General features: G+C 31.0%; 2 protein-coding genes across 4 annotated transcripts in view; one reads left to right on the forward strand and one right to left on the reverse strand.

Annotated features, from left to right (window-relative positions):
* Positions 1–6166: 6166 nt before the first annotated feature.
* Positions 6167–15131, reverse strand: LOC136974677 (carcinine transporter-like). 2 transcript variants are annotated; one of them, XM_067269620.1, is made up of 9 exons: positions 14686–15131; positions 14493–14596; positions 10753–10907; positions 10504–10672; positions 10277–10421; positions 9291–9591; positions 7096–7277; positions 6859–7019; positions 6167–6299 (listed from the first exon to the last, which is right to left on the reverse strand). In XM_067269620.1, the coding sequence occupies exons 1-9, from the start codon at positions 15064–15066 to the stop codon at positions 6227–6229; spliced, it is 1671 nt and encodes a 556-aa protein (XP_067125721.1). In that variant the 5' UTR covers positions 15067–15131; the 3' UTR covers positions 6167–6226. The 2 variants fall into 2 exon arrangements, with proteins under 2 accessions (XP_067125721.1, XP_067125720.1); XM_067269619.1 differs by having other exon boundaries at positions 10271–10421.
* A 5776-nt stretch (positions 15132–20907) lies between these two features.
* LOC136974660 (organic cation transporter protein-like) overlaps positions 20908–27865 on the forward strand; it is a 41334-nt gene continuing 34376 nt past the window's right edge. For both annotated transcript variants that reach the window (XM_067269601.1, XM_067269600.1), the window contains exons 1-4: positions 20908–21339; positions 23448–23551; positions 24398–24552; positions 24625–24793. In XM_067269601.1, the coding sequence (XP_067125702.1) occupies positions 20941–21339; positions 23448–23551; positions 24398–24552; positions 24625–24793 (827 nt within the window). In that variant the 5' untranslated portion in view covers positions 20908–20940. The remainder of the gene's footprint in view (positions 21340–23447; positions 23552–24397; positions 24553–24624; positions 24794–27865) is intronic.

A 27865-nucleotide genomic window follows, 5' to 3' on the forward strand; every position in this document is an offset into this window, starting at 1 on the left:
AGTTTCACTAATCCCTACGAAATTCGGCAGTTATGTTAACATTCTTTAACTTAAATATTGCCATACATTAAAATATTGATTGTATTTTTATATACCAATCACTTTCTGTTTATATTGGTTTAGTTGAATTTGCATGTAACGCTATCTGTTGGCAAAAATTTTAAAAACACATAATTAAAAAAGTTTATACAAAAAAGAATGTGACTTTCTTTTCTTGTCCTAGCTTTACTACCAAGTGTCATTGTCGTTGCTTTCAGACTTTAGCAATTAATTTAAAAATTCAAGTAATTCAACTTAATTGAAAATTTGTGAAAATACACAATTCTAAATGTTAATATTTTAATGAACAAAATTAGAAGTAACATTTCTTCAATTTTTTTTTTTTTTTTTTTTTTATAAATAGTAACTTTATATATTGCATATTTTTTGTTTAATGAAAAGAGAAGCTGTAATATATATATTAGTTTTTTAATGCAATCACATAACATTTACACTGAAATGTATTAACAGGTATATAAATAACTTGGAAAGGTCTTTACTTTAAAATTCCGTTACAAGATGGCATACATGTAGCCTGTCATAAATGCGTAAAATAAACAGAAATTATTATTTTTTACTGCAAGTTACGATTTACTCTAGTAATTACGTAATTACTTGCGTATTTACGCTTAATTAACGACGCGCGATTAACGCTTAATTATTTTTTATGGAATTTTTTAAATCAAATTAATTTAATTAATTAACAGATTTTATTACATATACGTTTAATAAAATATAGGAAACAGAAATAGAAATAAAAATTGGAAATTTTGTAAAACATTTAGAAATATACGGTTAGCTAGTGCACACTTTGCATTAATTGTCTTATTTTGAATTTTTTTTTCAATTATAAATTTACAAGAATGAAACTTGTTTTGCAGTTTTAGAAAAGCTTTTTTTAAAAATAATATTTAAATATTTCATTTTCAAGAAAAGCGTTATACAAAGAATTAAAATGATAGGTTTTATTTCCTGACTTTGTAGGGGGAAAAAATACTCTATGTTATTGGCAAGCGCCAAATCCGACAGAAGGCGCTCAAAATGGCTGCCGAAACAGGTAAGGAACCGACAGGAAACGTTGTCTTGTAGAAGGTGAAACCGTTTTGGATGCTGCACACATCGTATTTTGTGGATTAAACTCTAACAACAACACTGAACATAGTTTTAATATCATAATAGTTATGTTTCTATATTGGAACATGGTGTATACTGCTTAAAATATTTAAACACTTCTCCCTGTTAACGTGTAACAGGTGAGAAGTGTTTTAATTCTACACACGATAGTCTTTTATTTTATTTTTAAATAGGCTTTTTAAATACTTCTTATGTAGTCATGGCGTAGCGGTAATATTCCAATTCAAGTTTGAAAATAATTCTTTTGAAAATCTGAAGCCGTCCACATAAAAAGAAAAAAAATATGTCTAAATTTTTTTTTGTAAATGGACATGCCTGTCGAAAAATTGTTTTTGTATGCAGATCGGAAAGAAAATAGGTAAATTTTCTAATAGGTATCTTCATATACGTATGTCGAGATAACTTTCCAGTCAAATTTTTAAAAATATTCTTAATGTAAAATATAAGTTAATTTACGTTTTTTGTTTTCATTTTAGTATTATGCTCGGCTATCACATATTTACGAAAACCAGACATCCCCGCTTTGCACGTGCATTCTCCCCGTAGTTGAGATGTATTAAAACGATAATATCTGAGATTGCAACACTAAAGCAACAATATGAACTTTCAGTGTTGTTGTTAGAGTAATCCACAAAATACGATGTGTCCAGCATCCAAAGCGGCTTCACCTTCTACAAAACAGCGTTTCCTGTCGCCGATACAGTCTAGAATTTGACGTAAATTCAATGATTTGTTCTCCATTTGGTCATCGCCGATTGAAACTGAATGGGCTCAGGCATTAAACAAACACGTGGTCGGTTCCTTACCTGTTTCGGCAGCCATCTTGAGCGCCCTCTGTCGGATTCGGCGCTTACCAATAAAATCTACCTCTCGGGGCCTCAGGGTGTAAAGTTACTGCATTCTTTATGATCTACTTTTTGTTCCTTCCTGAGTAAGTGCGGGAGTGGTGTGGCTGTGGCTTGCATACCGCGCATTCTTTTATTCAGCAGTGTGCTGAGCAGTTGCTACCGGAAGTGACGTTTTTGCTGCTGACGGTCGAAAACACTTTTGCTGGAGAGAAAGCTATCTCAAAATGGCCGATGTAAACGATGATTCTCTTACTGCTATATTTACGCGCGTTTGTTCAGTATTATTAGAAGAAAAGCCATTAAGTTCGATGTTTTTTATAAGAAAACGTAGAAATGATGATTTATTTGTGTCATTGGCGTTGACTGATTCTATTAACACTTTATGTATTTTTAAATGATTTAATGATGATAAGTCTACTTCAGAAGGCAAAATTTTATTCTCTCTCAAATATTGCAGTAAATTGCTAGAATCTGTAAATAAAAATTAGAAACAGTATTTCATAAACCAACTTTTAACGGTAGGTTTGACTTCATAAACAAAGACAATAATAATAGATTCTTATATTTCGTTTTGTTATTATACATTTCACATTTATTAAAAAGATACTTGAAGCAAAGGAGTTAAAAATCTGCTCATTTAATGTAGCAAAAAAACTGTTTATCGTTTGGTAATCGAAAAAGATACTTCTTCACGGAGGCGTCCATCTTGTAAGCAGTATTTTTAGCGTGGTCGAGAGGTGCTGCCAGTGCGCTGAAAGCGCAGCTTAAGCGCGCTGGCAGTAGGCTTAATAATTGAACACATGCGCTAAAAGCGCTGCAAGCGCGCTGAATAAAAGAATGCGCGGATAATATTATATTTTGCTGCTAAGAATAGTGAATATTTGACACTGTTTACATATTTTTTCAACGCTTTTTACAAAAAATTAATACTATAAAATTAAAAATTAATGATTAGCCTTCAAAATTAATTTAAAACAGTGATTTATCATTAATTTTGTTAATTTACTTGGTAAATTTGATTAGTAAAGGAGCGAAATTTGAGATTGAACCGTCAATTTTTTTTAAAAATAGAATTATAGCTTTTAATGACAAATTTTATGTTCAACAAACGTGAAAAATTGTAATGAATTACTTACTTAGGTTAATTATTAATAATTATATTATACAAACATTCTGTACTCCATTTTTAATATTAACAGTTAGAAAAGTAAGAAAATATGTTTTTAAAACTGCTTTAAAAAGCGGACAAAACAATTAACCAAATTTTAAAATTTTAATTCAAACTAGATTTGAATTTTTCTTATTCAATTTTTGCATAAAAGTTATTAATTTCTCTTTTATCTCATTCTCAAGGTCAATGATAAATTGAAAAAATGAATATGATATCAGTAAGTTGCACTATTTGAAATTGTTTAGAAGCAAAATCTCAGTTATGTTTAAAACAGAATTAGTGTGCAAGATTAATATATATATAAATGCTAATATGTATGCTCTATAATTAAAAATTTCTAATTCTGTAAGTCAATAAGTGCAGACAATCATGATTTAAATATCAAATCCTCAAACTTATATTCCTGATTGCAGAAAAAAAAAACATTATGGTATAAAGTCCACCTCTCTGAAAAAATCTCGCCACTGAATTATTCGAATATACAATAGCAATCTTATCGTTTTTTTCACATGTAGTATAGAAATTTGTAAAAGGTACATAATGCAGTTATAATAAAATATTAATTTTAATTAATTCAAAGCACGTTAAAATATGAAAATTTATATTTTATAAAATACAGTCAAACCTGTTTTTATGCGGTCTTTTTTTATGCGATTTTTTATTTGTGCGGTATAGTTGGCGACTAGTCTCATGCGTTTTGTCATGTCTCACGTTGACTTATTATAGCTAAATAAACTTATTATAGCATAAATGAACTTATTATAGTAATATTATTGCATGAATATGCGAAAAATAAAATAATTTATTTTTTTAGTCAACAAAACACCACCTGGACAAAAATATGTTAAACAGACGATAGACGAGACGATGCAGTCAAGTGCTGACATCTGTTGTCAATAAATTCTACGTCTGTTTTAATTACGTTAATTAAACCTTCAAAGTGCTTTCACATTCCTGGACCATTAAGATAAGATTCATTTCAAAGCGTAAATGTACTGTATTATTTTTTCTATTTAGATATAAAATTTTAAGATTTTTATTTTATGTTTAGACATAATCCCTGAAAATGAATAAGGGCAAAAACAAAGCGAAGAAGAAGGTAATTTCCTTAGAGACTAAGACTACGATTTTAAAACGAGTTATTTTCTATGTGAGACTTTTTTATGCGGTCCCTATTGACCGCATAAAAAATATTTTTTTAATTGTGTTGCGAAAACTATTTTTTATAGCCACTTGTGAAGTTTCGTGCGATTTTTTTATGCGGTCCCTATCCACCGCATAAAAACAGGTTTGACTGTACAAGGGAAGGTCATTGGAAGGTAGAAGCAGCGCTTCCACCACTTCCAATGACGGCACGCCACTGGTTGTCAGTCAATTTTTCAGGCAGAGGTTATGCTCTTAATCAGCAATCTTGTAAATCTGGCCGAACTCCCAATGATTCCGAATTAAAAAACTTTTTATTATATACAATAATTTAATAAAAGTCTCAAAATTCGAATTTCTCTGGCAGAAAAAGTTAATATTTGGAATTGCAGTATGCAAGATAATACCCACGTGTCGAGTTGCAGTATATGAATGAACCAAGAATTATGTTTAAAATGACAATCAAGAAAATTATTATTCAGTGATAATAATACTCATCACTCTTTGAACTTGGAATGTTTTTATCGAATGCAAATAAGATTTATCTACAGAGCAGTTTCATAGAAATTAATTTTTATTAACTTTCCGACAATTTTCGCTAAATTTCTTTCGTTTTTATAGGCATTCGCTCTTTTCTCGGAGTTTTCCTGAAGTTAAGACGAAGATTCGTGGAGGAGAAGCTGTTCCGGGCGAAGCTTCGTTTGTTTTTATGTATTGTTAACATTTTTGGAGCAATTTTTTAAAAAAATTTCTTTTATTTGAATTTACATGGTTATTGCTTTTATAACGGAATCAATAGTATTTTAAAAATTTCTTAATTGTATGAAAGTTACGAATAAATTTTAGCATGTATATTTATTTGAATGTTGATTTATTTATTAGAATTATTCACGTGTAAAATGTAGAACTTTTTTAAATATTTGATAAATGAAAAACTCTTTATATTTTATCGGAATATAAGTTCTGTGAATTATCATTTGTTATAAATATCACTGTAAGCTGTTTAGGATTATTTAGACATGTATGTGTGTATATGAGAACAAGTAGAAAAATGCAGTATAATCGAAATAATTATGTCAATTATTATCGCAGTAATGAAAATGATAAACGGTACTAATTTCACCAATTTCTTTTGTTTCAATGCAACCCATCGTCGCAATATTCCTTTCGATAACATCGACAATTAAACCATTATGTAATTTGTTCGTCTCATTTATTATTTACATATCATGCAGTATTGCTGCAAATGACACCACTTTTTCTCCCTGGTTTGCGTCACTCGTTATGTCGAGTGCTCGCTAGATGCTTCGATCACACTATGTGCTTTCTTGCTTAGTGTTTAAATCTATTGTAAAGGTTACACAGATAGTTTTTGTAAGCATACGTTGATTGAAAATAATAGGTATTTTACTTAAACAGATCAAGAATGACGAACTTCTGCAGATAGAAGTAATCTAATAACTGATAATTTGGTCTCATTTTATGAATGATTTTGCGTAAAATAATTAAAGAATACAACATTTAAAAAAGTTTTATTTTTTATATACTTTTATAATGTTTCAATAGTTTATGGTTGCCATACATTGCTAAAATTATCTGTTAAATTTAATATAAATACAATCTCAGCATATTGCTTGTTATCTTTTTTAAAATTTCTTTTACTATAAAAGTAATATTTATTACCGAAATATTTACACTTATGAAGATAAAAAGTCATTTTATATAATCGACGTGCGATTAATTAAAAAAATTTTTCACGATTCATCACGGTTAATGAATGCAATTACTAAATTTTGTCTTGAGTAAAAACTAACATTTATTTATTTATTTATTATTTTAAAAGTTCGCTTATTCGAAATAAAATTACTGAATATTGCTTTAGGTGTTGGAGTTATGGATGCATGGTTCCGTAACTGATGGTTTCGACAGTTTGAACGGTGGTAATTTTCAACTTCTCCTTTTTCCTACAAAATATTTGTTATATTTATTTTAATAAACTAAATATATATAACTTCACTCAAATAGAATATGTTAAAACCAACACTTAAAAGCATTCAACTTAATATAATACAATTGAACAAAACTTTACTATTTTTACTTTCCCCGCTTGTTACCTATATAACACGTTAAAGTATTGTAATCGTGTCAAATTTGACTCTCCGATTTTTTAACGAATTTCCACGTTTTGAGACCCTCTAAACCCTCCAAAAAAGGTAAACGAAAATCCAGCAACAAGTTACTTAACTTTCCCGGCAACATTTTAAATTTTGATGGCGCCATCCTTATACTCGAATCCTTAATTTAGTGTATTTACTACTTGAAATGTTTATAAAACAAATTTTAAATCGTGTTGTCATATAAATAACAAATTTTTAATGAATTATTCATGCACTTAACGAGTACTTTTTTTGTTCTGCTTTGGTGATTTCAACCTGCGATTTTTATGAAAGTAATATAGGAAATGAATGTTTTTAATTATTCATTATAGAAGTTATTTTATAATATTAAATTACGAGTACTTACTTGCTGAATATATTACAAAAGTTACTAGTTAACATCTCACTTTCTTCTATGGTTTGTGGCAGATGTTTACCTTTTGTTTCTGGTAGCCACAAAGTCAATATTGCCGACAGGAAACTGATAATTCCAACAACAATTAGAGGCAACATATGAGATATTGATGACTAAATAAAATAAGAAGATAATTTTATGTATTAAATTTGTATTTGTATGTAAATATGTTATATATAATTAACATACCAACATGAAAAGGTAGGGTGAACCTATACTAGCAGCACTTGCTACCAGTGACGAAGCTGAGAGGGCGGAATTTCGTAATACAGTAGGAAACAATTCGGAACCGTAAACGTAAACGATGGCCCATGCCCCCGCAATACAGAATTTTCCAATATTTGTTAAAGTAACGATGAGCCATATGTAATCTATCAAGAATACTTAACATATCAGTAAAATGTAATCGATTTTACGGTAAGTAAAAGAAAAAAAACCGGTTTAAAAATATACATTTGACACATTATTTTATGATAATTTAATGAGGGATAAGGATAAAAATAAAGTTTAATTTCACGTTCAATATCTAATAAAACTCTTAAATAATTCGTGTAAATTTATTTTGTGATGTCATTTTTTAACTGTAAAACTGCATTTCATGTCATGCATCTCAGTATATTTAAATACAGTATAGTAATTATTAATACAGTAGGCTATTAAATTTTTAAAATTTTTCATACCCAGTAATTTTATACGTGTATTAGTATAGTACGACAAAATTTTTAATCGAGAGACCTCGTGAAGACCTATTAACCAGAAGAAATTCTACTTTAAGATAGCCTTAAAGTACTGTACGTTGTGAAGACGATAGCCTGGAAGTGTGGTTCAATAGATGAGTCATGTTCAGTATGGCAGAATTCTTATGCTGAGAGTTAGCTATTACTCTTGTCCTCCCACTGCTACAAGTTTAACCGTATAAGACTTGTCCTTAACTTTGTACCGCTATGAAAGCTATGGATCGCTGAATACTAATAAGTAGGCTAATAAGGAAGGCGTAGCATGTCACACCCTTAATTTCTATTACAAAATTGTTATTATTATGTATTATACTAATAAATTTGTTAAAAGGATGCCGGTAATAGTCCAAAGTTATGGTGAATTGAACCATAGTTCAGTCAGTTTGTTTTGTCTGGTGGTATGACTTGCAAAATGGCAACTCGTATTGGGCTATATGTATATTGTTTTATAACGGTTATATAATTATGATTATTACGTCATTGAATATTTTTACACGTAATCAGTCTAACTTGCTAACTCAGCACACTGTTCAGAAGATAAAAACAAACAAAAAATATGCTAGCCCCATTAAGATGTAAATTACGTAAAAATCATCCCACACTTCGTTAATTCGTATTTATTGTACCAAATTTGGTACAATAAATACGAATTAACGAATAATCTAACGTATTGATCGTTTAAATCATGATGTAGATAACTTTAAGAGGCAGGTCCAACAATAAACCTTCGATTTGTAAAATGAATTGCTTAAAACAATGTGTGTTTTTTTTTCTTTCTTTTACGAAATTAATACAGAATTGTACAAATTAGACACAAGACAATTTGGACCATAAAACGGTTAAGAAACTTTTGGCCACACTGTATTTTAGTCTTAAAGTCAACCTATTGGACTAGAACTGACTGAATTTTATTTCTTTTTGTAACATATTTTTAACAGAGATAAACTGAAAAGAGGAGCAAGAACTTTGATTATTACAATATAATCAATTATTTATCTAATTTATTTATAACAATATTCAATTTTTTTCTTCGCATATTTGCTCTGTTGCAGACTTAAAATCGTTTTGAAATTAATGACAGCAATTATTAATTTTATAACCTTGATTATAACCTTGTTAATTTAATTTATTTTCAGCAAACCTTGCTTACAATAAACGATTTAGCAATTTCATTATTCGCGATTGTATATAAAGTATTAATATAAATTATCTATATCAAGATATAGTTAATTTGATAAGTTTCTATGGAAATTAATACATTTACAATGTTTATTTTAGTCTGAAAATTAGTCAAAATGATATGTTACACGCCCCAATAACCGAGAAAATTTGTGGATAAACAAGGAACAGACACGCAAAAATACTGTTCTGAGAAATATGCGACTACTTTTTCTGATTTGAAAGTACTAAAATTTGTCCTTCAAAGTTAAGAAAAACATTAAAATTTTCGCAACTGTTTGCATAATTTTCTGAGAATAAAGTAAATTGTCTTCTTAAAATTTATAGTTAAGCATAAACAATTTTAATTCGTATTTATTCTTTAATACAGTGTATACTAAATTTCAATGAAGAGAAATCATCTTTACAAGATGATTTTACCAATCTCATAAACTAATTTGAATAATTAGATATTGAAAGTATGCTTACCTTGATTTATAAATGCGATACAAAGGCAAGATAATCCTCCAACTCCCAAGGTTATAAACATGGACCACATTCTACCTACTTTCTCCATGACTATCCAAGAAAATACAATGCCAGGTACCTCTACACCAGAGGATATAACGCACCCTAAATACAGGTTGATGTCGAGAAGAGAAACTCCAAATGAAAATACAGGATAACAGAAACACAACACGGCCCAATCGATAGTAAGAATAATGAAGTTTTTTCTCATAACAGGATATTTAAGGAGATCTAAATACGATGGTTCAGCCATTTCGTCTTCCTGTATGAATAAGGATTGTTTTAATTATAATAATTAAAAATTTAAACTGCTGTTAAGATTTATGTTAGAAAAATATGAGATCAACCACTATTATTTGGCATAACTTCTTAGTCTAATCTATATAAAAACATATACGGGGTGGTCCTAAGAATGTGAAGGATTTAAAATTGATTTAAGACTGATCTAGAGGCTTAAAAGAGATCAGGAGGAGCAACTATCTATCCTGAAATTTGCTTTTTCTTCCAGTAGTCTTTTTTGACTTTTTCAAAAAATTTTATAAGGAAAATTGTATTTTTGTATGAATAAAATTAGCCCCAAGACAAGCCGCACACAGATGCTGGATTATTTGGAAGATCACGTTTTCACGATAATTGGAGTATTCTCTTTATAGGTGTTTATTATTTACTATCATAAAAATAGAGGAGGATAGGATACAAATATTTAAAAACGTGTTTAAGGAACTATTTTAATGAATCAATTGGTTGATTACTTGATCATATTTTGCCTCGAGACTCCTTTATTTGATTACCGTTGAAACCTTTAAAACATTGACCCTAAACATAGCACTGATCTGGTTATTAATGACATCAGCTCATTAAACTGTAAGAAATTTGATTACACGAAACGTGTTGACATTTATGAGGAAATAAGAATATTATCATTTAATTTTTGCAGTTACTCCAACCTTTCTGCTCTTGTAACATAGATGAGTCTTCAAGAAATTCGGTCCGATATTTTTCTTATTATACTTTGCTATTTTCTGCACAATTTCTTCAGCTTCTTCATAACGATTCTGACTGACTAACCATCTTGGAGACTCTGGAACAAAACTAATAACAAAATACAGAATATTACAAGATAGAAATTAAGGTAATGTATATGATAATACTGTATCCATATTATATAACTTACAAAAAATAGATAAAGAGCAAAAGAAGAGGAAACGAAGTGGCTAGAGATATAGGAAACCATTCCTGCAAACCGTATGCAATTCCAGAGGTTATAACTAACCCAACAGAAAAGCATGCGCTACTTAGCATCCCATCTCTTGTTCGTTTCTCCACAGATATAATTTCCATAGCTAGAATACACGGTTATTTTTATTCATACTAATAAGAAAATTATTGAATTTTTTAAAAATCAGATAATGATTAAAGGTACCTATTACAAATGGTAACTGGAAGAATGCAGGAAATGCCATGCCCGTTATGAAACGATACACAATATATGCTATGTAATTTGGAGGAAAACATGATATTATACTTATTGCTGCGTAAAAAATACAGCTGGAAATATAGCCTATTTTTCTACCCCATCTGCAATAAATAAAACTGTTATTATAATATTGCTATATATGCGTAGTAAATATATATATAGGCCTAATATTAAATTGCAATTTATACCTTGAAACACAATGATACTATAAATATAAGAATTGTGTACGATAAAACGATTATAAACTTCTACATCTTCGATGATGCATGTTTAGTTTACAGAATTATATAAAACCTATAAATCATATAAATATACTCTACTGTACTTAATTTATAGACTATACAGTCAAACCTGTTTTTATGCGGGGGGATAGGGACCGCATTAAAAAAACGCATAAAAAATCGCACGAAACTTCACGAAGGGCTATAAAAAATAGTTTTCGCAACACAATCAAAAAAATATTTTTTTATGCGGTCAATAGGGACCGCATAAAAAAATAGAAAATAACTCAAAGAAAATAACATAGAAAATAACTCACATAGAAAATAACTCAAAACCGTACGAAATAGAATTTATTGACAACAGATGTTAGCACTTGACTGCATCGTCTGGTCTATCGTCTGTTTTACATATTTTTGTCCAGGTGGTGTTTTGTTGACTTAAAAAGTAAATAATTTCATTTTTCGCATATTCATGCAATAATATTACTATAATAAGTGCATTTATGCTATAATAAGTTTATTTAGCTATAATAAGTCAACGTGAGACATGACGAATCGCACGAGACTAGTCGCCAACTATACCGCACAAATAAAAACTCGCACAAAAAAACTGCACAAATTAAAAATTCGCATTAAAAAATCGCACAAATAAAAATCACACATAAAAAGAGCGCATAAAAACAGGTTTGACTGTATATTGTTATTAAACATAAAAATATATACTTTTTATGCATAAATTGTGTGCATTTATACAAATTATATTAAGACAGGCTTATAACCTAAATTTACTCTTATATAATTATGTAGTTAGTATGATTTCCAGGTGATTTTTAAATACCCCTATTCAACGCTGTCTACGGAAATATTTAGCGGTCCAAATGCAACCAAAATTATGATGACATTTCAGGTTAAAAGATTAGTGCCAAAACTCACCACTAAAGCGCTTTTGATGCTCCTTGTAACCAGCGATATTTGACACTCGTGCGATACGGGGAGGTTAGAAATGCAGACTTTAATGCGGTTTCAATTATAAAGGTGTAAAAACTGAAGGTGATGAACAGTGCGGTCAACAGCTGACTCTAAATGGTCCTCTGTGCTGCTTTTCGCAAGCAGTGTGATTTTTTGACTTTTTTCCTTTGCGAGCCGAATCCATAGTTGGAAGAGACTGAAAACAGGCTCGCTCCAACTATGGATTCGGCCAGAACACAATGGGGTGGCCGGATCGGAGTGGGCTCAACATATCCGAGTCAGACCACCCCCGAAAAATTCCTGGGGTTTTACGACCGCCCGGATTCGATCCCGGTCTTTTAGAATAATTGCTTTATGGGCTGATCGGATGGCCTTTAGTTCCTCGGCCATCCGATCAGTCCTATCCAATACTGGCTTTCAAAGCTGCCAAATTTACAGCATGTTCTCTATAACACATTTTAAGTGTCTCCACTACCAAAAATCATACGGATTAAGATCCAATTTTCCATTTTACTCTCAAAAAAACTGAACTGAATCTTCATATTAAAAGTCCTTACAAGTTATATGTACAATAAAACCGATTTAAAACGGAGTGTGATAATGACAGGTTTCCGTTTTATAGAGGATTATGATTTTATAAACTAATTCTTCTAGAATAGAATTCAAGCGAAGAAAAAATGATACACTAACTCTTGAGTTAGTGTATCATTTTTTTCTTTATTAAAAGTGCAGTTTGCGGGCTTGCCGAAAATTTGGCCATAATCCGAGTCCGCAAGTAAAAGCATTAATTATGGTTAGAATTTAGTTGCTGTTTCGCCAAAAAAATTCCTCTCTACATAGGTTATGTAAAGCAACTGTTTCCCAAAACTCTTCCGTTTCCGCAATAAGCAGGTTTCCGGTTTATAAAAGTATTTTATATAGGAAATCTCTTCGTTTCCAAAATTTATTTTCAGTTCTGTGGGGGTTTCACTTGGCGATATTTTTACTAAAATGACGATAAAAATATAATACCGGCGATGGTAAGTGGCGACAGAAACCATAGTCCGCTTGTTTCGACATTCAGCGTAAAATTGAATCATAAATCACGCTTTAGGAAAAACAGAAGAATGTCGAGCCTCGTGCCTCACGTACCTAGCGATTTCAATGACGTTACGGACAGACAAGTAGGAAGTGACGTTGAGAACCGAAGGCAGTTTTACGCAATGTCACACAGTGTTTTCAGATTGGGGATTTTTTTATCGACTGGCAGAAAATTTGGGAAATTTTTTGGTGTGACTTTTTTCACTTTGATCTTTTTCAGTAGACTAAAACAAAAATTTTGACATGACAGAGCATGCGAAATACTGTGATAGCCGGAAGTTGGTCTGGAAGGTCGAACCGGCTATCACAGCCGGTTCGATTTTCAGAATTTTAGTTTAGTTTTGTTTTTTATGTGTAACATTATTATTTTACCGCATCATTAGCATTATTATTACTATTACATTCCCTACGTTATAGAAATAAAAATTTTATTTAACAACGTAAAAGAGTTGGATCTAGAGACTTGTTTTCTTTAAACGGGAAACGATGTCACAAATTTTAATCTCTTGTTTTATAAGCGTTAAACGATCGGAATTGTAATAGTATTAATAACGTTATTAATTAATGTAACTGCATAATTAAATTTTTATTAAATGACTACAAGCTGTTTATTATGATATAATGTGGTATTTAAGATTGATATTAATTACAATGTTATGTGATAAAAATTTGAAATTTTATGCGTGAATAAAACATAAGACATGGTAAAAGATGTGCAAAGATTCAAAGACGAATATTTGAAATTATTAATAATAATTGCAGCTGTATCTTACGAATTAAGAACAGAAGTAAAGTTTATCACAAGTAATTTCAATGTATGAAAGAAAAAAGTATTCTTTGTTTATATAAGAAATAAAAAAATAAATAAGAATAAGCCAAGGAGAGAGCAAAATTTGAGTACTGGGAAGCATCAAGGAGCGAAAAATAAATAAACAAGGAATAGCAGGGTAGCATGATAAAGAGAGCATGAACTTGATGCTTTTCTTAAATTAAACAAGCGATTCTGCTTATGAATTAATTAATTTAATTAATAAAGAAAATATTAGACATTAATTTTTAAGTATTATTTATATGTGTTTTTAGTTACTAACTAAAGTAAGAAAATAGGTTAGCTAAATTATCTATGTCAAATTAACAGTAAATATGTCAAAAATTCACAAGAGACTGAGTTAAATAAAATAAGTAAAACATATAAAAATACATTAATAAATTGATAATAAAATATTATTTAAAGTATACTTTAATACAATTATAAAGGGAAACATCTGCCGACATTAAAAATTACGAGCATTTTTTATGTTTATAAGCAGTTTAAATTTCAATATTTAAACTGAAAATTAATCATATTTTAAAGTTTTAATACTGAAAATCATAGAATATTTTTAAAAAGTGTTATAGTATTAACTTAGGTCTTACTTATCTCCAACATAACCGAACCAAAGACTTCCAACAATTCCTCCAACATAATAAAGCGAAAGTGCTACAGTTGGCATCCAATCTTTATCACACACGACATTAAACTATTAAAATAATATAATAGAAGGCATTAATAATTAAAATTCTTTACGTAAAAGGTAATAATAATATTACTATTATTTTTTAAATTTACCTTTTCTAACAAACTGGTACGAAAGACAGAATGGTCGTAACTCCAACCGTGTTGACAATTTACCTTGGGCCAGTTTTCGTTGGGTACGAACGAACGATTTAGTAGTAATTGTGTATAATTTACATCATACATCTGACACTTGCTATGAGTTTCTACTCCACTCAACGTTTCTAAAGGCAAACTTAAATTTTTCTGTAAATCTAAAGGTAGATGCGATAACTCCGGAACGAAGCACCAGTAATCCGGAGTACCGGATATGTATACAAAATTAAAATAACCGAATGCACTACATATAAGACTCGGTACCATTACAAACCAAAATATAATCTTTTGATATATCCCATAACCGTCCATAAGTGGTAAAATTTCGTCGAAATCCATTGTTCGATTCCGTAGACATTTACGGCTTCGAGTGAAGTATGAAGTAACGTAAGTTACATATGCAATGTAATGGTCGAATGGCTACGTCATCTTGCCATTCTTTATTAAAACTGCAAGTCTTATACTATACTTTTATATAATTATAGTCATTAACTTTCGTTTTTTGTGTTCTTGGGAAACCAAAAGTTAAAATAAAATTTGAAAACAAACTTATACATTAAAATAATAATCCTTTACTTAACGATAGAACTGTTAACTGCCCATTGGGCCGTATATTTTATTAACTCTAATAATCAGTTGCATATGTACACAGGATGACCGGAAAGCGAGTTAACTGAACGGTTTTTTTTTTTTACTTAAACAAGTCTTGTATAAGTCTTTCGTACGTTAAGATCATCGTCGTAACTAGTCTTTTATGCGCCCGGTGCAAGCTTCTGTAACTACTCCCCAAAACTATGTATAAAACTTGGTCCAGGTCATTTATAACGCCCCCCAGGGACTGCGCCCTGTGCCTGGGCACCACTGGCACCGCCCTAGTTACGGCACTGGTTAAGATTACCAACTTCTATCACGTGCAGGGCCACCACGACCTGTCTAACACAGATCACTTTTCAAATATTAATAGTAGATTAAATAGTATTCGTTGAGCATCCTGTCTTCCGGGAGGAGGATAAGTAATACTTTTGGTCGAATTCCTTCAACCCCCTTCCGCAACAGTCCCTTCTGTCTATAGACGAGCATTATGCTGGCATTCAAAATAGGATATTTTGAAAAATTTAAGATTTTGTGATGGCAATTTTATGAAAAATTGCCATTTCGTGACAATGGTAGGCTGAAATAAATCAATTTCTTTTCATGGTTATCGTTTTAATGTTTGCTGTTCTTATTATTTTTCTCCCGGTCAACGCCGGGCTTATCTTCTAGTTTTTATTATAAAACTAGCTGACCCGGCCACGCGTTGTTGTGGCTCAAAATGTATCTATTATAAATGTGTAACACTTCCCCCTTGGGGAAATTTCAAAAAATCCCTTCTTAGTGTACAGTACATTCTCTTGACGTACCCTATTAAAACACAATCAAAAACGCGTTTAAAATAGTATAATAAAAGCAGAGTTCTTCACAGTAAGCCTTAATCCTGTCCCTCTCCCCGCGAGGGAATATCGAAAAATCCCTTTTTAGTGTATATTCTGTTGACGTAACCTATTAAAACGCAATCAAAAACGCAAAATACCGCATGTAAAATAGTATAAATAGAAGCCGAGTTCTTCACAGTAAGCCTTAATCCTGTCCCTCTCCCCCGCAAGGAAATATCGAAAAATCCCTTTTTAGTGTATATTCTGTTGACGTAACCTATTAAAACGCAATCAAAAACGCAAAATACTGCATGTAAAATAGTATAATAGAAGCCGAGTTCTTCACGGTAAGCCTTAATCCCGTCCATCTCCCCCAGGGGGGGATTTCGACATGTATATTATATAAAAACACGTGCGTATTCAAATGCAACGTTGTGTCAAAATTTCAAAGGAATCGGTAGGAACAAACGAACGTTATATTTTATTTATATAGATAGATAGAAAATGATCTGCTTCAGTCCATTCTCACAGAAAAGCATAATGCCTCACAGAAAAGCAAACTTAGGTCGTCGGAAGTTAGCGCCATCTGTTGGACATAAAAGCCTTAATCCATATATAAATATATTTTTGAAAGGGGGGAAATGGTGGTCTTCACATATGCCACAAACCTTCGCGGGAGTGTATTAAACAACTTCCCGAAGTTTCATGGCAATCGGATAAATGGTGTGGTAATGCATGAAGGATAAACAGACACACAGACAGACATACATTCGTTTTTATATACTGTATATAGATAACAACCCATCATTATGACTCCTTATATCTTACGATCTTTCAATTTGAATCCCATATAATTATGCCCACATAACAAGAGAGTGGCGCGTATTTGATTATCGCATTGTGTACAAGGTTACGTACTGTAATGGGAGCCATATTGAAGGATTGTAAGGTACTGCTAAAAAATTGATAGTTATACTTTCGTTTCATGACATTTTAATCGCAGAAATGAGTTGTAATATTAGTTTTATATATATAATCTTTAATTAACTACAGTAAAACATGAATAAAACGAAACTTGTTCAAAACACAACTAAATAAAACGGAAACCTGTCTGAACAAGAAAAATTCTTCGGATTGGCACGATTCCATTTTATGCAGGTTTAACTTTATATGTTATACATATATAGCCTAAATATATAAATAATATATAATAATATGTAACTATATTTTAAATTTTATTATTTAAAAAAATTTATTTTATGTATTTTACATGAAAAGAATTCGAAGTAACAGTAAGGAAGGTTAATTTTTTATAATCATTCGAGGAAAATATATTTCTAGCAAAACCAGGAAAAATGTGTAATTTCAATTTATTTAATTTTTCAATTTAATTCAATTTTTTACTTCTGTATAATATATATTTATGTAATTTTTTAAAATAAGCCTACTTAAAAATCTTTAATAACATTTGAAAATCATCTCGATTGATACAGTAGATACAATTTATATATATATTTTTGTATTAAATAATCTATTTTATATTTATTGGTAAAGAATGTAAAGAGTAAAGAGAATAAAATAAACAGTAAAATATCTTTTAATAGATTTAAAAAAAACAGAGTAAATATATTTATATAAATATTGACCATGTATTTTGTTATATAGTATTTTTCCATAGGTAAGGGTCTTGCACCAGGTAGAAGTGTTAATTAAATTTATAAATGCTAGACATTAAACAGTTTGAAAGGGTCGCAAATCCGATATGATGTTATTGGTAATTATAGTGTCTAGTTGAGTGTCAACACGACGATACGAAGCTTAAAAAAATGGTATCCCGTAATTCGGCAACGTAACAACTTGGGCGATCAGGCAATGGGAAAATCTCTAGCCTGATTGCCCAGGTGACTGCCGTATCCCGTAATACCAAACCAAATCGACATACTTCTTTTCGGGGGGACTTTCTATGGGAAACTGGCCTCCTATTTAGGTGCCAGGCACCTGAGGAAAACTCGGAAAACTTCACATGTCCGGCCCCGTTCGATCAGGTACGAACCTGCGACCAGTGTTAAGTGTTTTTATCCACTCGGCCACTGAAAATGTCGGTTCAAACGTATCCTAAGAGATGAGATAAAGTAAATAAAAATAAACTTCAAAAAGCCTGAGAATTAAGATGATTGCTTATCTCTAACGTCATCTCGTCCAGTGTTTTATTTATTTATATTTTTTAACGTTACTATTATGAAATACTCATCAATAATATGATGCAAAATCAAATATCATCAAAACAAATTTAAATCAAAGTGATAAATCACTACAACAGATTTTAACTCATGAATTTTAACCGTATGATTTAAATTCTCACCCACCTTTATGCACATGTACACGAGATCAATCAGATTGATCATAAAAATTTATAAACTATTATTATTTACTTATAAATATGTATTAAACGACGCTTCCTTAATTTTGTACTTCTTACAATAGAAAAATTTTTTAAATTATTTTAAAATAATAATAGTATATAATTACCTATATAAATATATAATTTATTGAAAGTTCACTTTATATGTTTTATTATTATGCACTAACATAATAATAAAATTATAAATTTTATCAATTGAATTCTATAGGTTTCTTTTATATGTAATTTACCTTACAAGATATGGGCATTGCTTAATATTTTCTATTGATGAATATTATATGTCATAATTAAAATTCAAAGGATAGTGTGTGAATCAACCTCTATTCAAGAGCCACAAAAAATATATAAATAAAGCTAATTAAACCAATAAAAAATATAATTAACAACTTAACAATAGAACGTTAATTTATAACGATATTAATTTATGTGTTTTACGTAAAAGATTAAATTTAGGGGCCTCTCTGTGAGCCCAACTCAAACAAGATGGCTCTCTTCTAACTAAACCGGTCAAAAAAAATTAAATTAGATTAATAAATTGTACAATACAGTATTTTATAAAGATGGATAAATTTTACGCCCATTACGGAAAACCTAACCCACAATTGGGTCGATTATGGGAATGGGAAACAATATTACATTTTAATATACTTCACAAGTATTTAATAAGATTTATATATTTATATACTTAATGAAGTTTAAATTCGTCAAACCAATAGGATAAAACATATGTTAAAATCAGCATTGAAAGCTAAAACACGCCCATACACATGTTCACCCATAAATTTTCATAAACATATGCCATAAAGTATTATAGACAGAAAAGCTTAGAAACTGAACACGTAATTAATAAAGAATAGATGATTTGGGATTTGATTTTTGTCTCTCATAAAAGCTGAAATTATCTAAATTTCCATTACGTAACTTTTAGTCACTTTTAGCTTTCGACATTATATCCAGGTATTTAGGTACGTACACCTTTTATATGAATAATAAGCGTGTTAAGTGTAAACACCGTTTAAACATTGCGAATTTATTTATACAAATTTATATTTTAAGTTATTACATTCTTAAATCTATTTCTAAGAACTTGTTTTTATGTTAAAATATTATATTTCTTATGTTTCGAAGCGTATATCGCGTTTTATATCTAAATATTGTTTGTTTAACATATACATTAATGTTGCCAATAGGAGTACAAGGTGCAACTTTCATTTTATTCAGGAAAAATGAAATCCTTACATCTGTTTGAAAAATGAAAAATTTATATATATATACAGTAGAGCGTCGATAAGTGGAACGTCGGTAAGTGGAATGGCCGGAAAGTGGAACGATTTTCAGTCGGACTGTGTCGTGCTGAATCGAATGTTTTTGATACTAAATTTACTTCTAAAGTATAATTTTCATGGTTTTTATATTCTTTAATATATTTATTTTGTTTGTACAAAATGCAGAAATAATTTTTAACGATACGATAGCCTCGATGATTATTATAAAAATTTTCGTTAGACTTAAAATCGACGAAAATTCAACACGAAGCGATACGCAACGGAAAAAAATTTGAACATCGGACAGGTTAATGTATTTTTTCGTACAAAGTCGGAAACTGGAACAAATCATTAACTGGAAGGACCCCAGTCCCCAATTGGTTCCACTTATCGACGCTCTACTGTATGTATATAAATTATATGTCTTCTCACGCGGGCATAATAATAAATTTCAAAAATTTTATATTAAATTTTACAACAAATTTGTTAAAAACTATCAAAAGATGGCAGCATTTATTCGGAGAAAGGTACAGTACACACCTGTAATGTATTACTGTGACATCTGTCGTTTAAAACGTCCTATAAAGTTGCATATAATAAAACAATTTTAAATTTAATTTTTTTTCTATAATTAAACATTTATTATCTGAAATTACCTATAAACAAACGTTAAATGGCAACAAAACAACTCGTAATTCAGACTTTGATAGGGTAATATGGTTACATAATGTATAATTTAAAACAATGAGTTATTTATGAAATATCATAAATTATGAAAAGCGATAGGTGATTATCAAATATATAGTGTTATGAATAAATTAAATAATGGCATTTCGTTGACAGCTAAGTGGGAATAACCCTGAAAAATACAGCGCATGTAGGAATTATAGATGTGGTTACGGTCAGTTTACTATAAAATCGTCAATGGAAAATAAACCCGAGGAATTTCGACGTCACGCAAGGACGATCGCTTTGAAGAACTCTTAAATAGCTTGATTTCACGCTATATCACATGAACTCTACAGCTATCAATTCCTTCGTATACAAGTTTGAATACAAACCGGTTTTAATACACACAGCTTGTTTCTATTAAGGTGGCAATAGTATTGTTGAGATGGATTTCGACGATGTTTTACCAACTTTGGGTGGCTTCGGACGATACCAGATCATACTGTATTGCGCTTTATTAATACCTACAAATTTTCCTTTGGCGTTTATGTTCGTGAGCCACGTTTTCGTATCCGCCACCCCTAAACATTGGTGCAAAATACCAGAACTGAATAATCATGGGATTGCTTTGGATGCGGTCAAGAATCTGAGTATCCCTTGGGAGGAGAGAGAAGGAGAATGGCAACCGAGTCAGTGTAAAATGTACGACGTGAACTACACTAAAGTGGCTTTGGAATACCTGATTAACAACGTGTCGTCTTCCAATAAAAGTTGGCCCGTGACTGACTGCAAATTCGGATGGAGTTACGACAGATCGATTTATTATAATACGCTAATAACTAAGGTGAGTTTCATGTTTCTTTAATCTGTTCTATGAAATTTGTCGGAACGATAGGGATAGAGTTACTTTGCGAAAGTCCTCGAACCACACCTAACCTTATATTTCGTTTTCGTAGTAAATAACCAGAAAATTTGATTGCATAACTACTTGTAATATATGTAGATCTTACTATAGGCCTTACGAATTTCCATCACTAGGTGAAGGATGCCAAAACCTTTATATTTAGATAAAGGTTTTGAGCCTTTACCTGTAAAAGGTGACAATTTTTAAGTTTCTTTAATCTCGTGCATTAAATTTCTTCGAACGAAAGGCGTAAAACATTTCACGAGAAACCTATTTAACTGTATCTAACCTTACATTTTACTTTCGAAATCAAATTTAACTTTTTGACTTGTTTTTATGCAATTCTATGCAATAGTTTAGTTTTTTATAATTACATTATTACTGTTATTGTATATAGGCCTTGATCGAGTTTATAACAGAAAATACAGCAAAAATATATATTTTAATAAAATAATAAAATAATTAATATATTTAAAATTATAATTTTAAATATATTAAACTCTATAATTTATTGTAATGTTTTTAAAAGAATTTTTCATATACTTTTTTCAAGACAATAAATGTTAAGGAAAAAATTTACCGTGTTCCATTTAAAATTTAAATATGTAACGTGTGTATTTAAAAACCTGAAAACTGGTTATTAAACTTTACATTAGCTATAATTATATATTTAACGCTATGCCGTCCTATTTCCTTCTATACACTGTACTCTAAGCTTTGAATGTTTTACGTAGAGTAACAATAAATCTGCTTAAACAATGCCGACTTTAACTCGTAAATTATCATCAAAATGTTCAAATTTTGACACTTTTTACCATGAAAATCTTATTAAAATCTCTATTTTATGCATATACCAATAATAAATTTTTCATATTATCTCTAATAAATTCATATACAGTGAAACCTCCATTAACGGACATTTTTACAATCCCCAGACCCTTCAAATAAGACATCTATTATATTTACCTCTAAATAACGGTCAAACTCAGTTCTAATGGTGTCCGCCAAGGGCGTCGCCAGAGGGGGGGGGCAGAGGGGCAGTTGCCCCTCCCTAGACATGCGAAAAAAATTATTTAAATGCTAAGTCATTTATTGCCCGATTTATAATTCCCGCGCGAAAAACCCAAGAAGATTATGTTTTAATTAAAATAATCTTCTTAAGCTTCTTAAAATTTATGAATCGTTTTTATTTTACCTACATACAATTCATATCCTCTATCAATTTATATCATCTTGCCCCCCCCCTGGCCCATTGGCTGGCGACGCCCTTGTGTCCGCTATTCGGAGGTGATACTATTTATATGATTATTTATCACTAAAAATGGCGTAGATTCAAAGCTTTTGCATCATTTAGGTAGGGTGTTAGTCTGATGTTCGGATATTAAACCGAGTGTCTAAAGGTTGGATTAGATGTTTGGTTTGATATAAAACGGGTTAAAGCATCCTACTGTTTTATTCTTTCACAAATTTAGTTTTAAAAATGGAACCGTGGTAGCCTTTATATATAAATCAATAGCCCTTCACAACAGAAGTAAGTTATATAGACATGGGAGTCACTAAAATTTACGTAGCCATGTGCCAAATTTCGTTGTCAAGAGGTGCTTCTTTATATAGGAAAGGGTACTAAAGTATTTTTATAAAAGTTTAACTATATTTGTATTTAGAGTCCTTGATAAAACGCATGGATGAAATTTGCTAACGCTTCACTTCTTTTAAATCAAAAGCTTATCCTTATGAACTGAAGGTAATAATTAGGAACAGGAATGCAAACCGTGTTGAACACTTAGAAATTTCGACATGAGTGAAACCGTGTAAAATTTACGAGGTAATCCTTTATATCTGCGTAATTTTAAAATTCCTGACAATAAGCTTAATCGAGATATCGGAGTCATTAATATTTTTAAAAATCATCCATTAAATATGTTCTGTAAATAAATGCACAATACACAAGCTTATATTTTTATATTATTAATAATTTACTTTTTCAGTTAAAACTTTACGATTTTCTATTTTATATAGTCTGACAGTTTACCATTATCTTCCATTAGTGGGACATCGTCTGTGATGAGAGTTGGAAAAATTCATTTGCCAATTCCATGTTCTACGTTGGTGGCGTCGTTAGTCAACTTTTGTTTGGTTACGTCAGCGATAAGTGAGTATAAAAAGACTCAATTCTTATAGGTCTGTACTGTACGGGTGTTCCAAAAAGAATGCTACCATTTTAAATTATTGTAATTACGTTAATTATTATCCGAGAACGTTGTAAGGTACATTAAACGTTTGAAAAACTCTCCAAGTTTCATATTTGTCAATTGCAATTCGTCAATGTGTGTACCTCGTGTCATATGGCATACATCTAACCGATACTCCGCAGCTCCTGCAGATTACTCGTTGCACGGTGATGAGTGATTCCTATTCTCTAGAATGGGTTTTCGCATTCACAAAACACAAATCGTCATTTTGGTTTACGGCGCTTTCTAGTGGTAGTAGGAAGATGAAACTTGGGCAGTTACTCTATCGATTGGTTTACACTCCATACTTCTCTGATAATAATTAATACACACTGCTGTCCATTAAAATTGCTGCATGCAACAAACGCGAAATTTGCATGAAAGGTACAACGTGCTGGGTGCTCTGTACCTCACGATTACCTATCAACAGTGGCGTAGCGTAGTGGGGGCGGCAGGGGCGGCCCGCCCCGGGCGGCACTTATAGGGGGCGGCAAAATTTCACAATAAATAATAATATCTTGTAAAAATACCTAAATAAGGGGGCGGCGAAATTTTTCTCCGCCCCGGGCGGCTGATACCCACGCTACGCCACTGCCTATCAATTTGATCATGTCTTCTGTTCATTACACTGTATGTGTAAAATAAATACGATTATGCTCTTTGTTTTCCTTCCTGGTATAACAATTTTAATGGCCAGCAGTGTAGTTGATAGAATTCATTTTGGAAGACCCTGTATATTCATAATTAACGTATTAATGATATTACAGGTGGGGTAGGAAGCCATGCTTGTTCATTATGCTCTTCTTCACCATTTTATTCGGATTGGCGTCTTCGTACTCACCTAATTACACGGCGTACATTATATTTAGAGGGATTTTAGGTTTCACCTGTGCTTCGTGTTATCTCACTCCCTTTATTCTTAGTACGTTTCTTATACCTATATTAATTGTTACTAGCAATAGGTTTATTAATAAGTATTACACTTTTATTATAGTTACAGAATTAACAGTACCCGAAAAACGATGCATTATAGGGATGATCTGTGGAATATTTTTCTCTGTGGCTCTAATCGTATACACTGCAGCAGCATATTTTTTAAGGGATTGGTTTTACATATCACTTATGTGTAGTGTGCCATTTATACCAATTTTAGCTTATTGGTGGTGAGTACCAAAATTTATATATTATTTTATATAATTATACTTTACATGTAATATGCGGGACTGCAATTCTTAATCATATTTTTAATTTATTTGAATTAAAATATATGTTCTCCATCTCAAATTATTAGCGGATTGCCCCTGTACATCATACTTTTCCTTTAACAATAAAGTCGAGTCGATCATCTATCTAACACCTTTCGGGGGAAAAGTTTTGAATTGAAATAATGTGACTCACAGTTTGTATCGGAAGTTCATATATAATTAATCGGGGCCTCCTGTCCCTAAGCTTTTCATATCTGATCTCGTCTCTCATCTGTCTAACTCGAGATTAAGAAAAGACAGACGGACAGAAATTTGGAATTTAAAAGTCCTACAATTTTTTTCAAATTTGATTAATTAATCGCAGCCCAATTACGATAGAAACTTACAAGTAATTTTGATTTGTACTTTCTCGGTTGCTATATACAAGAGAGAGAAAGTATGGAAGATCATTCAAAAAATGATCTCTCCGAAAATTTTTACACTTTTGGACTTAGAAGACCTTAATATGTCGATCAAGAAATACAAAAAAGTTTGGAAGTTTTTCTGTATATATGGATATTAGTGTTTTTTGGGGGGAGCACAATTTTGTTCACTCTCTTTGAAGCTTAATAACTCCTGTGCCTTTTGTCGAAAATTTATGAAATTTTGTGGTTTGTGTATTAGGGGGATCGATGCTATTAAATTTTGATAGTTAAAATTCCAGGAAGTGGGGAGATAAAGGTTATTGTGTGTTTTATCTCTAGTAAGGTCAGGTTTAATGAAGATTTTACTCGTTACATTTTTATTCTATTTTATAAAACTTGTCTCTACCCTCAAAATTAAGCTTTTTGCCATTTTACAGTTAATAATACAAAAACTTTTTAGAATAGAAACTCATAACAGATAGCGCCTCACATAATTTATAACTCTTGCCAGAAAAGTTAAGCAGCTCTTTTCTGAATTCTTAAAAATTTATTTATATACTATTTGACTGAAATGTTTAAGTATTTGATAAATTAGTCCCGAAAAGAAAATCTAAATTGCAAAGATTAAAAAATTAATTGAAAAAGAAATTAATAATTTCGGCTATTTGAGCCCATTATATTAAAAAATTTGGACTCCATATTTTATTAGTTTTGAAAAAATATAAGCAATCATCACAAATGGGAGCAACACGTTTAATTAAAGTAGAATGTGCTGCTCACGCTTGCATTCAAGGAATTATTTTTTACAAAGTATTTTCTATTCTGCTAGCATTAAGAAGGCCTTTCCACGTCCATATTGTCTTTTCCAGGCTAAAAATGAGAGAAACCGGGTAATAATGATGAGACTCAACATATCTGCTTCATCCAACCAGGTAAATTTCTAAGTAGACTCGAGTGTATAGTCTCCAGTTATGCGAACAGCATTACAAAGATATCACGTAATACGATTGATATCACGTATAATAAACATTAAACTACGAATTGTTTTCGCTATCGAGTCAAATTGCTAATAAAAACTGTCACGCAACCTTTATCTTCCTTCTTTGCTGAGTTTCGTGAAGTTAATCACCGAAAACAATCCATTCAATGGGCTATAATTGCTTGTGGCACTCATTGTTCCTTTCACTTAACTTAAAGAAAGAAAATTAATCGTATCCTACATTCGCACGTGATGAAATCAAAACGGTCGAAGTCATTACGTAATAGTATTTATTTATTTATTTATTTCACTTTCCTGGCTTTGTTATACATGACAGAGGGAAAGTATGGCAATCGGTCAAAAAATGATCCGCTGATATTTTCACATTTCTGGACTCTGGACACCTTAAAACATCGAAAAATGCAAAAAACCTGGGTTTCTTCTCTATGTATCGATGTTAGTATGTGGTGGACACGATTTCGTTCACCCACTTTGAAGCTTAATAACTCCTGTGCTTCTTGTCGAAAATTTCTGGAATTTTGCAGAAAGGTTTATTTATAAGGGCGATTGATGCTATTAAATTTTGGTGGTTACAGCTCGAGGGGGTGGGGAGTAAACGGGGTCGTGTGTATTTCGAGTAGGGTAGAACTTAACGACGATTTTACTCGTTATTAGCATTTAGAACTTTGTATAAAATTCATCCCTGCCCTCAAAATTAAGCATTTTGCCATTTTATAATAATTACAAGTATAAAAAGTTTTTGATAATATAATATCATAACAGATGGCGCCACACGCGCAGTATTAAATGTTGCCGGGGAAAATTAAGCCACTCGTTGCTGGATTTTTTTTTAATACTAGAAACTGTTCTAAAATTTCGCCATAGCATTCCCTTAGGAATTGAGACTTTTTTGATTAAATTTTCTACATGCCGTTTAAATGAGAATTTTGAATCAAATATAACACCAAGATCCTGGACTCTATCGACGATTTCCAGTCTTTAATTATCAATAAAAAACGGTATTGAGAGTTGGTGCTCTCGCCAGACTATAGATCAATCTTTTAGTCTTGCTAAAGTTTATTTGTAAATTCGACTTCTTTAAAGTATTAACTTTATTTATATCGCTTTGTAATATATGATGACAACTATAGGCAAATTTAATATCATCGGAGTATGCATTTACGAATGAAGAAGTAATACTAAAGGGTGTCTTATTTATATAAGCTATGAATAGTAGATTACTAAGGTTCTAACCGTTAGGTGTACCTCTCAATGGTGAGAAATTCGAAAAGTAAAAATCGGAAATCTTAAGCAGACATGAACGTAATAGGAAAAAATCCAGCAACGAGTTGCTTAACTTTCCCGGTGACCTTTGATGGCGCCATCTGTTATTACATTTTATTTTAAAACTTTTTATATTTTTAACTATTATAAATGCTTAATTTTGAGGGTTTGGATGGGTTTTATAAAAAATTGTAAATTCTAATAACAAGTAAAATCGTTATTAAGTCCGACCCTGCCGGAGATACTCACGACGCCCTTTATCTCTCACCCTCTCGACCTTTAATCACAAAAATTTAATAACATCAATCCCTCTAATACAAACCTCAAAATTTCAGAAATTTTCGACAAAAGGCACAGAAGTTA

Source organism: Centruroides vittatus, unplaced genomic scaffold, assembly GCF_030686945.1.
Source record: "Centruroides vittatus isolate TY-2023 unplaced genomic scaffold, ASM3068694v2 contig_352, whole genome shotgun sequence".
In the NCBI taxonomy this organism is placed as follows: Eukaryota; Metazoa; Arthropoda; class Arachnida; order Scorpiones; family Buthidae; genus Centruroides; species Centruroides vittatus.